The 12114-nt window shown below is 51.8% G+C and overlaps 1 protein-coding gene across 1 annotated transcript in view; it reads left to right on the top strand.

The window, feature by feature from the left end:
• The window catches only part of Wnt7a (Wnt family member 7A), a 44634-nt gene extending 32903 nt beyond the window's left edge, over positions 1-11731 (top strand). Inside the window, exon 4 of the mRNA XM_038320517.1 lies at positions 11252-11731. Coding sequence (XP_038176445.1) covers positions 11252-11731 — 480 coding nt within the window. The remainder of the gene's footprint in view (positions 1-11251) is intronic.
• The last annotated feature ends 383 nt before the right edge of the window (positions 11732-12114 follow it).

A 12114-nucleotide genomic window follows, 5' to 3' on the forward strand; every position in this document is an offset into this window, starting at 1 on the left:
CCAAACCTGACTGAGGACTGGCTGGGGAGAGGCAGCTTCACTTCCCAGGCCCCTAAGGCAGCTGTAATTTCTGCTGAGGTCATTCCTGGGAAAACAAGGAGGTTATACTAGGTTCTGCAGCCCCTTCCCCTCCCAGGTGGGTCATTGGATCTGCTTTCCACCTCATTTAGCTCACAGAGCCCGGCAGTAACTTCTCTTATCAGTTCCTGGTTTTGTGGTCAGAGAACCAGGTTCAGAGACACTAAGCAACATCCTCAGAGTCACCCAGCCGGAAGGTGACAGACCTGGGACTTGAAGTGAAAGCTCTTTCTTCTCCACGGTAAGATACTCCAAGTCTTTTTACTTTTAGCATGATGTGACTTCAGGGGAACTTTCAGCCACTTTCACTTCTGTGGATCCGCTGAGGTGGCCTGGACCCTGAAGTCACTGGAATGGTAAAGAAAGCACGGCACCTTTGGTTGGCAGGCCTGGGACAGTCCAAGTCCCTGGGAGCTCTGGGTCCTGGCTCCTGCAGCAGATCATGAAGTTTAGAACAGCACCAGGGAGTCTATGTCCCCTCAGCCATTCCTGCCATCTGTGCCTGAGGGAGAGGCACATTGTACTCAACTGGGAATTGCTGTGGGGTCAAGACCAGACATTCAACCGGAAGAACCCCAGTTCCATCCAACAGAAATGAAATATAAGTCCCAGCTAAAAAGGTCTATCTCAGAGGAGATGCCCCAGAGTGTATATCCCAGCTACTTGAAACCAGCCATTTCTAACTCCCAGATGCCTGCTGAGCATCTCCCAGGAGGAGGCTTAATCCAGATGTCTCATGGACCTCACAGCAGAGTGTTCTGCGCAGTGAAACCAGCAAGTCCTCTAAAAACCCATGGCTGGGAGAATCCAAACCAGGGATGTGCAAGAGAGTCTGACAGAGGAGCGTGCTGAAGCTGAGGACCCAAGGGAAAGTGCCACAGCAAGATGGTCACAGGCACAGGGGTCTTGAGTGAGAATAAATAGGGCTTCCCAGGAATGCCTGGTACTAACTGTTCACTGAGGGTGGCAGAGCTGAGAGGCAGCAGGTATCCTGGGCCCCAGAGGGTAGGGTGAAGCTGTTTTCTTAAGAGGTTGACACTTGGCCTCTGATAACGTCTCACATCCCCACCCCAGGGAAGCCCAGATATGCCCAGATGTATCCTGGCCTCCAGGAGGAGGTATGGCCCAGTACACAATCTCCCAGCAAGTCTATCCAGAGTTCTGTGGGGTCTCCATACTCCATCCTTTCCTATCCTGACCGTTGCTGAGACAAACCCAACTTCTCTCCTATATTTCTCTAACCCTTTGGTCATTGCATCATCTGGATTTCTGCCCAGGCACTTCTGCTACTGGTAATGCCCTGGACTAGGTTCTCTGTATGCCTCAAAACTGACAGGTCCCATCCTTCAGGAAGCCTCACAAGCACATTGAATCAGAACCTATGAGAGCCTGAGCCAGACTTCTGGAAATTCAGCCCCCACTGACTCTGCAGGGCTGGGAAGCCAAGCTTGGGAGGAAAAGCAGGCCAGGGTCATATTTGTATACACAGGAACAACTATGCTCAGGGCTGCTGGCCCATAGGGTTGTTTTTATTGTTTTGGTTTTTTTTTTTTTTTTTTTTTTTTTGGTTTTTTGAGACAGGGTTTCTCTGTAGCTTTGGAGCCTGTCCTAGAACTAACTCTTGTAGACCAGGCTGGCCTCAAACTCATAGAGATCCACTTGCCTCAGCCTCCCAAGGGCTCAGATAAAGGTGTGTGGCACCACCGCCTGGCTTCCCATAAGGTTTTTTTAATTGTTGTTAATGTTGATTTTTGCAGTAGCTTTATTGAGCCATCCATGTGCCACACAATCACAGCGTGTAGTTCAGTGGTTCCTAACAGGTTCGTAGAGATACACACTGGCCACCAAAGTAAACTTAAATCCTTCAGTACTCAAAAGTAAAAAGGATTTAGTAACTACTGACTGTCATAGGCCAAAAGCAAACCAACAAGGCCTGTGTTCCAGTAGAAGGGAGGCATATACAGAAGGATCAAGAGTTCAAGGCTAGTCTGGGCTATGTGAGATTTCCCCCCCCCCATCTAAAAAAAAAAGAAGTCAACCCATCAACCACCATCTAACCCGTCGTTCCCTCTCCCCCAATTTCCCGGTAACTATTGATCTCTTTTCTGTTTCTGTGGATTTGCCTATTCTAGAAGTTTCGTGTAAGTGGGATCATATTGCATGTGTCCTGTGGCAGGGTTTGTTCATGACTGTCGTGTGTAGGGCACTTCCACATTGAAGCATACTGCTTAGACCTGGAGCCTCGCCCCCAAAGCCCACCTGCTAAAGACTTAGTTGCCAGCTTAGAGAGGGGACGTTAGCTGTCTGGGAGCATGTATTTGAAGGGGAGAGTAGGACCCTTACCTATCCAGCCCCTAATCTCTCTGTCCCTGTGTGTGTGTGTGTGTGTGTGTGTGTGTGTGTGTGGTGTCTGCTCCCTGGTTGCCATGAGCAGCTTTCTTCTGAGTGTTTCCACCATGAGGCACTGTGACACCACAGCCCCAAAGCAAGAATGGAAAGAGACTTTGTACACCGTAGCCTTTACTCCCCCACCCCGCCCCATGAATTGGTGACCTCAGTAATTTTGTGGTGGTGACAGAAATCTGAGTAACAACATTTCTTTCCTTTTCATGGCAGAAGACTATTCCATTATATGGAGAGACCACAGTTTGTGGTGTCAAAGTCAAACAAAACGCAGAGGTTAATTTCCAGCTCAGATTTTTTTAGGGGAAATAGATCAAGCACAGGCATGCAATCTGAAACATATATGCACTTGTCTTTGAGGCCTTTGGTTTGCAGGGGCAGGCACAGAGGACAGTGGGAGGGTTTAGGAGAGAGAAATCTACACAGCTTGTTTTGACCTAAGGTCTGCTGGAACTCGAGGTGCCGACAGGAGCTCTGGCTGTTACGTAAAGCGAGTCTTCAGGTCACAGTGGTATGGGTGGTTAGCTCCTGAGTTAAAACAGCCCTAAGGATGGATGGGTCCTGGTGGACTGGCCTCCCTTCCCGTGGCCCCTTGACTGTGTTTTAGTGGACTTTGACACTAAAGAAAAGAAGGAACTCCCTTCCTTCCTTCCTTCCTTCCTTCCTTCCTTTCATTTTCGAGACAGGGTTTCTCTGTAGCTTTGGAGCCTGTCCTGGAACTAGCTCTTGTAGACCAGGCTGGCCTCGAACTCACAGAGATCTGCCTGCCTCTGCCTCCCGAGTGCTGGGATTAAAGACGTGCGCCACCACCGCCCAGTGCAGCCTCCATTTCTAAGACGTTATCAAAGTGAATTTGTCCACTGAGGGCCCTGGGAGTCATTCCACTCCAGCTACTGTCGTTGTGACTTCTGTTCTGCCTTTAGTTCTGTCCATGTGCCCAGGCTCTGCCACCTTGGAGCTGTCTACAAATGGCACAGGTCTAAAGCTGAAAGAGGAGGAGGGATTGACAGATGTCTGGTCTAAGAGTGGGCTGCATAGGCCATCCATATCCTAGATCTCCAGGGGCTGGTCAAAGCAGCAAGTTGGTGGGTACTTTTTTTCATTTGTCTCTACCGCTCAATCAAAGATTTGAAGAGAAATCCATTGTCCTACCCATAATCCCTCTGGAATAGTAAGACTTTTGAGAGCCCGATCCTAGGGTTATTAAAAGCTTGAGCGAGGTGAGCCATGGCCTAAGGCTGCTTCCACCTCATTTGTCTGGATTGGTGTGTGTGTGTGTGTGTGTGTGTGTGCGCATGTGGGAGGGGGGAGAAAGAGAGAACAAGTGTGCTCTACTACAGGAGATTGAACCTAGAATGTCCTGCATGCTGGGCAAGTGTTCTACCACTGAGACAACCCCCAGAAGTGGAGCACTCCACTTTACAAGTATCTTCCAGACAGGTTGTAGGAGGGGAGTCTGTTTCCTTCAGAGCCGCTGCTGCTGGGAGCTGGCTTCAGCCTCTTGCCGGTGGTGGTTGATGGGCTACTGCTGCCCATCCTACGGTGTAAGTCTCTCTCTCTCTCTCTCTCTCTCTCTCTGCCTACCCAGCTGCCTACCTCTAGGCCTGGCCTAGGAATAAAATCATGTGGCACAAAGATGAACGAGAATAAATAAAAAAAAAAAGCAGGCAGGCAAAAGTCCGCTCACACCACAGAGATAGCTGGAAGTGTGTAGGTTTGCTGACCCTATATCATTCCCATCACAGGCAGGGCCCCCAGCTGTCTCACCTGAAGCCACAGTCTACTCAGCTTGGACCACAGGACAGTCTTGAAGCCACAGCTATCCGTTCATCAGCTCAGAAGAGACACCAGGCAGGAGTCTGTGAGCAGACTGTGAGCAGCTACTGTCCCCAGGGCTCAGTTTCTGCCCTTTTGAAATGGCTCTAAGTGTCCCCGGGAGCTCCGTGAAGGGATTACAGCAGCCTCAGATTATAGTGAAAGAAACTGAGGCCTGGCCCAGGCCCACTGCCCTGCAGGAGCCTCTCTGATGGCCTTTCAGCTGGGCTCACACCATGTCTGAGGGTGTGCATATGCTCATGTTTATGGAAGCTCACATGTGCCAGGAAGATGAACGTGTGTGTGTGTGTGTGTGTGTGTGTGTTTGTGTGTGTGTGTAGTGAGAATATGTCATTGTGTGAGTGTACAAGTACACGAATGTGTCTCGTGTGGTGTGTGGAGGTGTGTGAACATGTGATTTTGAGGAGAGTGTGAATATATATGCAGATGAAACCTGGCACTGCTTGTGTGGTGATGAATGTAAGGGTGTGTAACCTGTGGAGGTGTGTGTGTGTGTGTGTGTGTGTGTGTGTGTGTGTGTGTGTGTGTGTAAACACTTGTTGCATCTGGCTGTTTGACCACAGCCGACCCGTGCCAGGCATACAGATGTACCTAGGGAGTGTGAACCTAAGAGGAGACAAGACTGGGCCATTTATGAAGGGCAAGTTTCCATAAGACCCTAGAGTTAGAGGTCAGGCTCCAGACAAGTCCAGTAGCTCAAGGTCAGCAGGGAGTCACACACAGCCTCTGTTCCCCTGTGACCCACAGACAGTGCTTTTCAGTGGCGTCTGCTTTACACCAGAAAACCTCTCTGGCTGAACCCAGAGCCCTTTTTCCTGGGCATGTTCTCTATGCTCAGGTCTGCAGCACAAGGGCTGTAGGGCCCCAGTCTGGAATGCAACTATGCCTGCACCTACCTGAGCCAGACAGGGACGCTGGCTTGAAGTGAGTGCACTCAGTGTGCCTTAAAGAATGCGACCAAAGAGAAAATACCCCAAGTATTTACAGAAAAAAGCTGCTTCCCTCTTTCATCTGAGTCGCCCAGAGGAACACAGCTGCAGCAAAGTGCAAGGCAGCTTTTGGCTCCTGATGGATGATGGATGATGGCCAGAGGAAGAGGGGAGGGGAGCAGGAGGAGAGGAGTGAGATGGAGAGGAGCAGTGAGGCTGGGGAGCCAGAGGAGGAGCAGTGGGAGGAGGAGCAGTGGGAGGAGGAACAACAGGAGGAGTAGGAACCGTGGGAGAAGGAGCAGTGGGAAGAGGAAAAGTGGGGAGGAGCAGTGGGAGGAGGAACAACAGAAGGAGTAGGAACAGTGGGAGAAGGAGGAGCAGTGGGAGGAGCAGCAGTGAGAGGGGGAACAAGAGGAGGAGGAGGAACAGTGGGAAGAGGAGGAGCAGTGGGAGGAGGAAAAGTGGGGAGGAGCAGTGGGAGGAGGGACAAGAGGAGGAGGAGGAGCAGTGGGAGAAAGAGCAGTGGGGAGAGGAGCCGGAAGGAGGAGAAGCAGTGGGGAAGAGCAAGTGCTCCCTGCCTCAGGAGGTTTTGTTACAGCATGCTACCACAGAGAATCTGATCACCTGGATCCCTGCTCACCACCTGAGGCACAAATGACTCAGAGTTGATGCCTCAGAAGGGACCAGGGAAAGAAGAGGCAATGTCAGCTAACTCAGATTCTCAGACCCCAAGGCCCTGACCTCCCCATACCCTCTGAATTGTTTAGGGGTGGTGGTGGTGGTGTGTGTGTGTTGTGTGTGTGTATGTGTATGTGTGTGTGTGTGTGTGTTGTGTGTGTGTGTTAAGTGTGTGCAGGTACACATGTGCTTTGGGCATGTGTGTGTGTGTGTGTGTGTGTGTGTGTGTGTGGAGGTCAGAGGACAACCTCAGGTGTCGTTCCTCACCTCCCTCCTTCTTTGAGACAGGGTCTTTTTTTTTTGCTCTTCTTTGTGACAGACACTAGGCTAGCTGGCCTGCTAGTTCCTCGGTAGTCTCCTGTCTCTACAGCCTGTCTTGCTAAAGGAGCACTCAGATTCAGATGTACATGTGACTATGCCCAGTTCTATGTGAGTTCTGGGAATTCAAACTTGTCCTCCACTCCCACAGCAAGGCTTTACCCAATGGCACCTCCGAGTCCCTTTCAATATTCAAATCAGTCCTTACCAACCCACACCATGTTGTTTGTGGCCCCCAAATCTATCAACTAGAGACTATTTCACATGCAGACACACACACACACACACACACACACACACACACAGTATTAACACAACTCCAGCTGGCTCAAGGACAGAGAACTTACTGATTCCTGGGACTGAAGGCTCCTCTGACAGTGAATCCAGGTCCAGCTTGGTCCTGGGCACAAACACTATTGAGCCAGCTGCATGCATCCCTGCTTCCCATCTCTCTCTCTTAGTTGTTACCAGATTCAGCTGACCAAGCTGGCCAGATGTCTGTCCACAGCTGTGGGCTTCACTTTCCCTTTGTTCATCTCTAGTGAGAAACAATCAGCGTATTTTCAGTTCACACCCAATTCCCAAGACTTAAAACTCTGATTGGCTGTGACTGGATCAAGTCACCAGCTGATCGTTACCAATGGTTGGTGTGAACTGGGAGATGTGACTAGTGGGAACTAGGAGAAGTAGCTGGTGGGAACTGGGAGTACTGACTGGTGGGAGCAGAAGGGGGAGTGGCCGTAGGAACTAAGCAGGGACCGATGGGAACTAGGGGGGTTGACTGATGGGAAGTGGGGGGTTGACTGATGGGAACTGGGGGGTTGACTGATGGGAACTGGGGGATTGATTGATAGGAACTGGGGGGTAACTGATAGGAACTAAGCAGGAACTGATGGGAACTGGAGCAGGGGTGACTGGTAGAAACTGGGGAGGGTTGATTGATAGGAACTGGAGCAGTTGCCTGATAGGAACTGGGGAGATGTCTGGTGGGAACTGGAGAGGGGGCTGTTGGCAGCTAGAAGCAGTGACCAGTAGGGTGACTTCCATTTTGGTGGTCAGGGAAAACCTCACTGAGAAGCCAGGGTTAGCCATGTCAGCCTTGCTAGAAAACAAAGTACCAAAAAAGAGTGTCCTGCTGAGGTAGGCCAGACCTGTGCAGATGAATAGACCCGAGATCCTGGAGGGTGGTGCATTCCTAGACAGAGGCACATTCCTGAGGAGGGCTTGGCAGAGGTGATCCAGCCCAACAAGCAGGAAGTCCTGATCCTGTTGAGAAGCTCGGATAGCTTCACTGTGGCTTTTGACTGAAACAGTGATGTTCAACATAGGAAAACAACACGTAGTATGAGATGACCCCTGGATGCTGTGGGGCATGACCCACACTTTGGTAACGGGTGCCCTACAGCATGGACTGAATGGGATCCGGAGATCATGTCCAATCTTTTTCCTCTCAAAACCCATCTTGTCTTCTGGGTCCTCCATGTCACTGCCGCCGCCACTGTGAGCAGCTGGGGCCGGCCCAGCAGGCAGACTCTGATAGTATCTACTTGGCTTTTTGTATGAGTCAGGGAATTTTCTGGAGCCAAATTTCTCCCCAGGCCTTCCCAAACCTGAGCACCCCACCCGGAGGAGTTCTGGGCTCTGGGCAGCACCTGGTACATTGTTGGCACTTCCTGGAGGACTTGTCAGAAAGAGATGGATGTCTTTCCCTCCGGCGGTGCGGAAAATCCTTCCTGCTGCTTTAGACAGGTTTGGGGCACTGCTGGGAGACAGAGAAGGATCTCAGCTGCAGCCCCACCCACTGGGTGCAGGAAGCCCCTCTGCGGAGCCAACTGCTAGTTTTATACGCTCTGAGACAGGTAACTTTCCTTTTCTCCCGAGCTCTGTCCCAGCAGGGGTGAGCTGGGGAGAGAAAGCTAGACTCCCACTGAACATGCTCTACTGCCAGGGAAAACCCTCCTACCAGGGTCCAAGTCCTGCCCCTTAGTCACACTATCCTTCCTGCTTGCCCTGTCCCAGAGAGGACACAGAGTCCAGGGACTCAGGGACCCTGGAAATTGTTTTCTCCAGGCTGAGCAGCGCTGACCCCTCCACTATGTTATACCTGATTGTCTGCCTTTTGACAGACAGGACCTCGCTCCAGCAATTCTTCTCACCCAGCTTCCCAAGTGCCGGTGTTACAGGGGTGCACCACCAGGCTTGTCTGCTCTTCTTCCACTCTAGGAAGCATAAGAGATGACCCTTCTCTCTGTGTGTGCATTAGGCATCTGTCAACATGGCCTCAGACTGCTGGCCTTTTTGTAGTTTGGTAGTCATTGAAGCATTCAGTCTTTCTCAGTCTCTCCCAGTCTGTGCTTTTGCAACCAATTTTAAGATTAAGATTTTTTGTGTGCTTGCCTCTTTTCTGGTGCATTTACTCATCATGTGTTAGTCTGTAGAAGGAACAGAATTCTTCCTGGGACTCCACATGACCCCCACTAGGCATGCCAGGTGATGGGAGCCAGGGTCCAGTTGTACCAAAAGACCCCCCCCCCCTGCTCTGCAGAGGCCCTTCATCCTGACCACTGGCTCAGCCTGAATGTGTTCCCTGTGTTCTGGATACACACTCTTCCTCAAGGCCAGCTTCCAGCCTCCTGACTCAGTGACAGATTCCCCACCCACCAGCCCCTCTGATGGTTCACTCGCAGGCACTGTGCATTTTCCTCTTCTCTCTTCCCGTGTCTTTGGCCTGCATCATCTCTGGCCTGGACACAGAGGACAGTGTTTTTCCTGTCACTGTCTCTTCCAACCTAATGACCGTGTGGCTGCCTACATGGGGATCCAGATGCTGCTTGCCCTGAAGAATCAGCCTGGCCAGCTTCTCAGCTCTGTCCCCCTGAGCCTCTACCCTCCAGCCACATGACCTCCTTCCCATTCCTCCCAGGGTCTGCATCCCACCCACACAGGCAATGCTGTTCCAGTCAGTCCTTCTTATTCCCTGGGTCCTGTGCAGATCTTGCCTTCCTGAAGCCCACCCCCACCCTTCTCCAAATGTTCCTTGCTACTCCTTCAGCCTACAGTGCTCACAAGTTTCTGTGCGTTCCATGGCTACCTTGGGTCTGGAACCATAAGCTCAGAGACAGAAGAAGCTGCATCTCAGAGCAGGCAGGGCCAGTGTCCACTATCACCAGGCCTCCTGGAGGATGCTCCCTGCCTCTGCCTGAAGCAATGCCAACAGCATAGAGCACACGTCCTTTGAAAAATGAACAAGAGAATGATAGAATGCCCCTGAGGCCAAACAGCCCTCCACCCTCCTTGCAATCAGAAGTCAGCACTTTCGCTACAGCAAGCCAGTTGTCATGGATTGATGACTGTCCCAGTTGGGGCTTTCCGGGAGTAGAGGCTGAGAAGGGAATTCACATATGAACTCTGTAGGAGACAGGTAGACACTAAGCCTTGAGGAACCTTTTGGAGTGGGTGCTACCCACCTGTGTCACTGCCTCAGCTGGAATGGCCAGGTACTTGTCCCTCTGGCTCTAAGTGCCCTGAGACAGGCCACTAGGGCAGAGTTCCTCTGTGTCCCAAAGAGCTCTGCCTTAATTGAGAACATGATAATATGGGAGGCTCAACACTGCCCAGGAGACAGACAGAGTCAGAGACGGACAAGTGGAAGGAGCCTTCCTTGATAATCAGGGGAAGCTTCCTGGAGGAGGTAGATTTTTTTTTTTCTGACTTATGAGCTGAATCAGAATAGAACTACTCAGACAGGTTTCTTAATCCATAGGATGAAATCAGTGGATCTAAAAGGGTGGCCCACTGCTTGGGACTGGAGGCCTGTGAGCCCAGGACAAGAAGATGTCCTACTTTGAACAGTAGGGAAACATGCTCCAATACAGTCCAGCGGGAACCCGGCAGGAGCAGTAACTCCCCAGCATCTTCCAAAGGGCCAGCCAGCTGAGGCTAGATCCAGATGTGTATTTATTCCCTCGTGGGTTTCCCTTTGTGTGCAGACCCTAGCCTGCCTATCCACCCTCCTTTAACCTGGGACCCAGAGATGTGACCTGATAGAGGTAGTTCCAATGGCCCTCTTCTGAGTACCTGCTGGGGGCTAGTCCTGGAAAGATGCTGGAGACAGGTTACTGTAGGGATTTCAAAGCCCCACCATATCTGACCTGAAGCATGGGAGGGGACTAGGAGTACTGGCAGCTCAGAAACCAGGTCTAGCCTGGCCTCGAGAGGTGGGAGCTAGGATGAAAGCATTTGACCTCCATAGGTTCCCTCTGCTGCTGTCAGTGCCTCAGGGAGGCAGCTGGCTGCCCAGTGGGTGACCAGTCCTGGCCAGGGCAGTTGTGCCTGAATCCAGTGAGATCTCTGAGACTTTCAGAGTGCAGAGTTAGCAGAGCTTGGCCAGACATCACCTGATTTAGGGCCCATTCAAGGTCACCACAGCCACAGGCCAACAATGGCTGCAGAGAGGAGAGGCCTAATGGGAGAGGCAGGGTGGCCACTATATCCTTTGAGCTTTAGAGACCAGTCTTCAGCTCAGGGACCTACTGCCAGATGCCCCTAGGCAGGGTATAAGCCATGACTGTTCCAGAACACCAGAGAAACTGTGCTGACTTTGGGCCGGCATCTACACCAGCCAAGCTGAAGCAGGACTTCACCCTCCCTCAGTGTTTATTACAGGTTTAGCAAGGAATCTGAAAAGCCCATCTTTTAAACCAAACCCTCCTGTGTTGTAAACGTGGTACAAAACTGATCTCAGGCCTACTCAGACCAAAGAGAACTGGCATGCATGTGGACTGAGTTGGGCTAATGTCACCAAACTGGGAGAGCAGAACGTGAAGAAGTTGGGAGTAAACAGGGCCGTGACTAGGCTGTGGAGACAAGAGGTCCAGGCCTAGGTTGCCTGTACCAAAGGAGAAAACGAAAGCCCTAGCTGGCCGAGAGGGCCTGGAGGGTGGGCTGGGTCTGCACTTGGCCACGAACCACAGTGACAAGTTCTGTGCTTTTCCCTGTTGGCCCTGCAGATTCTGGAGGAGAACATGAAGCTGGAGTGTAAGTGCCACGGCGTGTCAGGTTCCTGTACCACTAAGACCTGCTGGACCACGCTGCCACAGTTCCGAGAGCTCGGCTACGTGCTCAAAGACAAATACAACGAGGCTGTCCACGTGGAGCCGGTGCGTGCCAGCAGGAACAAGAGGCCCACCTTCCTGAAGATCAAGAAACCCCTGTCCTACCGTAAGCCCATGGACACTGACCTGGTGTACATCGAGAAGTCACCCAATTACTGTGAAGAGGACCCAGTGACAGGCAGTGTGGGCACGCAGGGCCGTGCCTGCAATAAGACAGCCCCTCAGGCTAGTGGCTGTGACCTCATGTGCTGCGGCCGCGGCTACAACACACACCAATATGCCCGAGTGTGGCAATGCAACTGCAAATTCCACTGGTGCTGCTACGTCAAGTGCAACACGTGCAGTGAGCGCACCGAGATGTACACATGCAAGTGAACGGAGGTCCCAGGTCGGATGGCGGGCAGGACACAGTCTCCCCGTTGGCCACTGCCTGGATACTCACGGGGAACCACGGAAGCACTGACCTTGTCTTTTCTGCTGAGGGGGGAGGGTATCCTGGGTTTCCCGCAGACTCCTGTGGGAAGACCCTGTCAGAGGCCTCGCCCATTCAACTCCACACGGATGCTGCTCGACCGCCCTCCCCCAGACACCGCCTGGGCCCCTCCACGGCTGGAGCAAAGTTTTTTGCGGCAGGCGCTCTGGAGCCTCGGGCCTCGTCATAGCAATATTTAACAGTTTATTCTGATAAGAAATAATATTAATTTATTTAATTAAAGAGAATTCTTCCACTTCGTCAGGATCCGTTTTCTGCAATCAAA

This window comes from Arvicola amphibius, chromosome 2 (assembly GCF_903992535.2).
Source record: "Arvicola amphibius chromosome 2, mArvAmp1.2, whole genome shotgun sequence".
In the NCBI taxonomy this organism is placed as follows: domain Eukaryota; kingdom Metazoa; phylum Chordata; class Mammalia; order Rodentia; family Cricetidae; genus Arvicola; species Arvicola amphibius.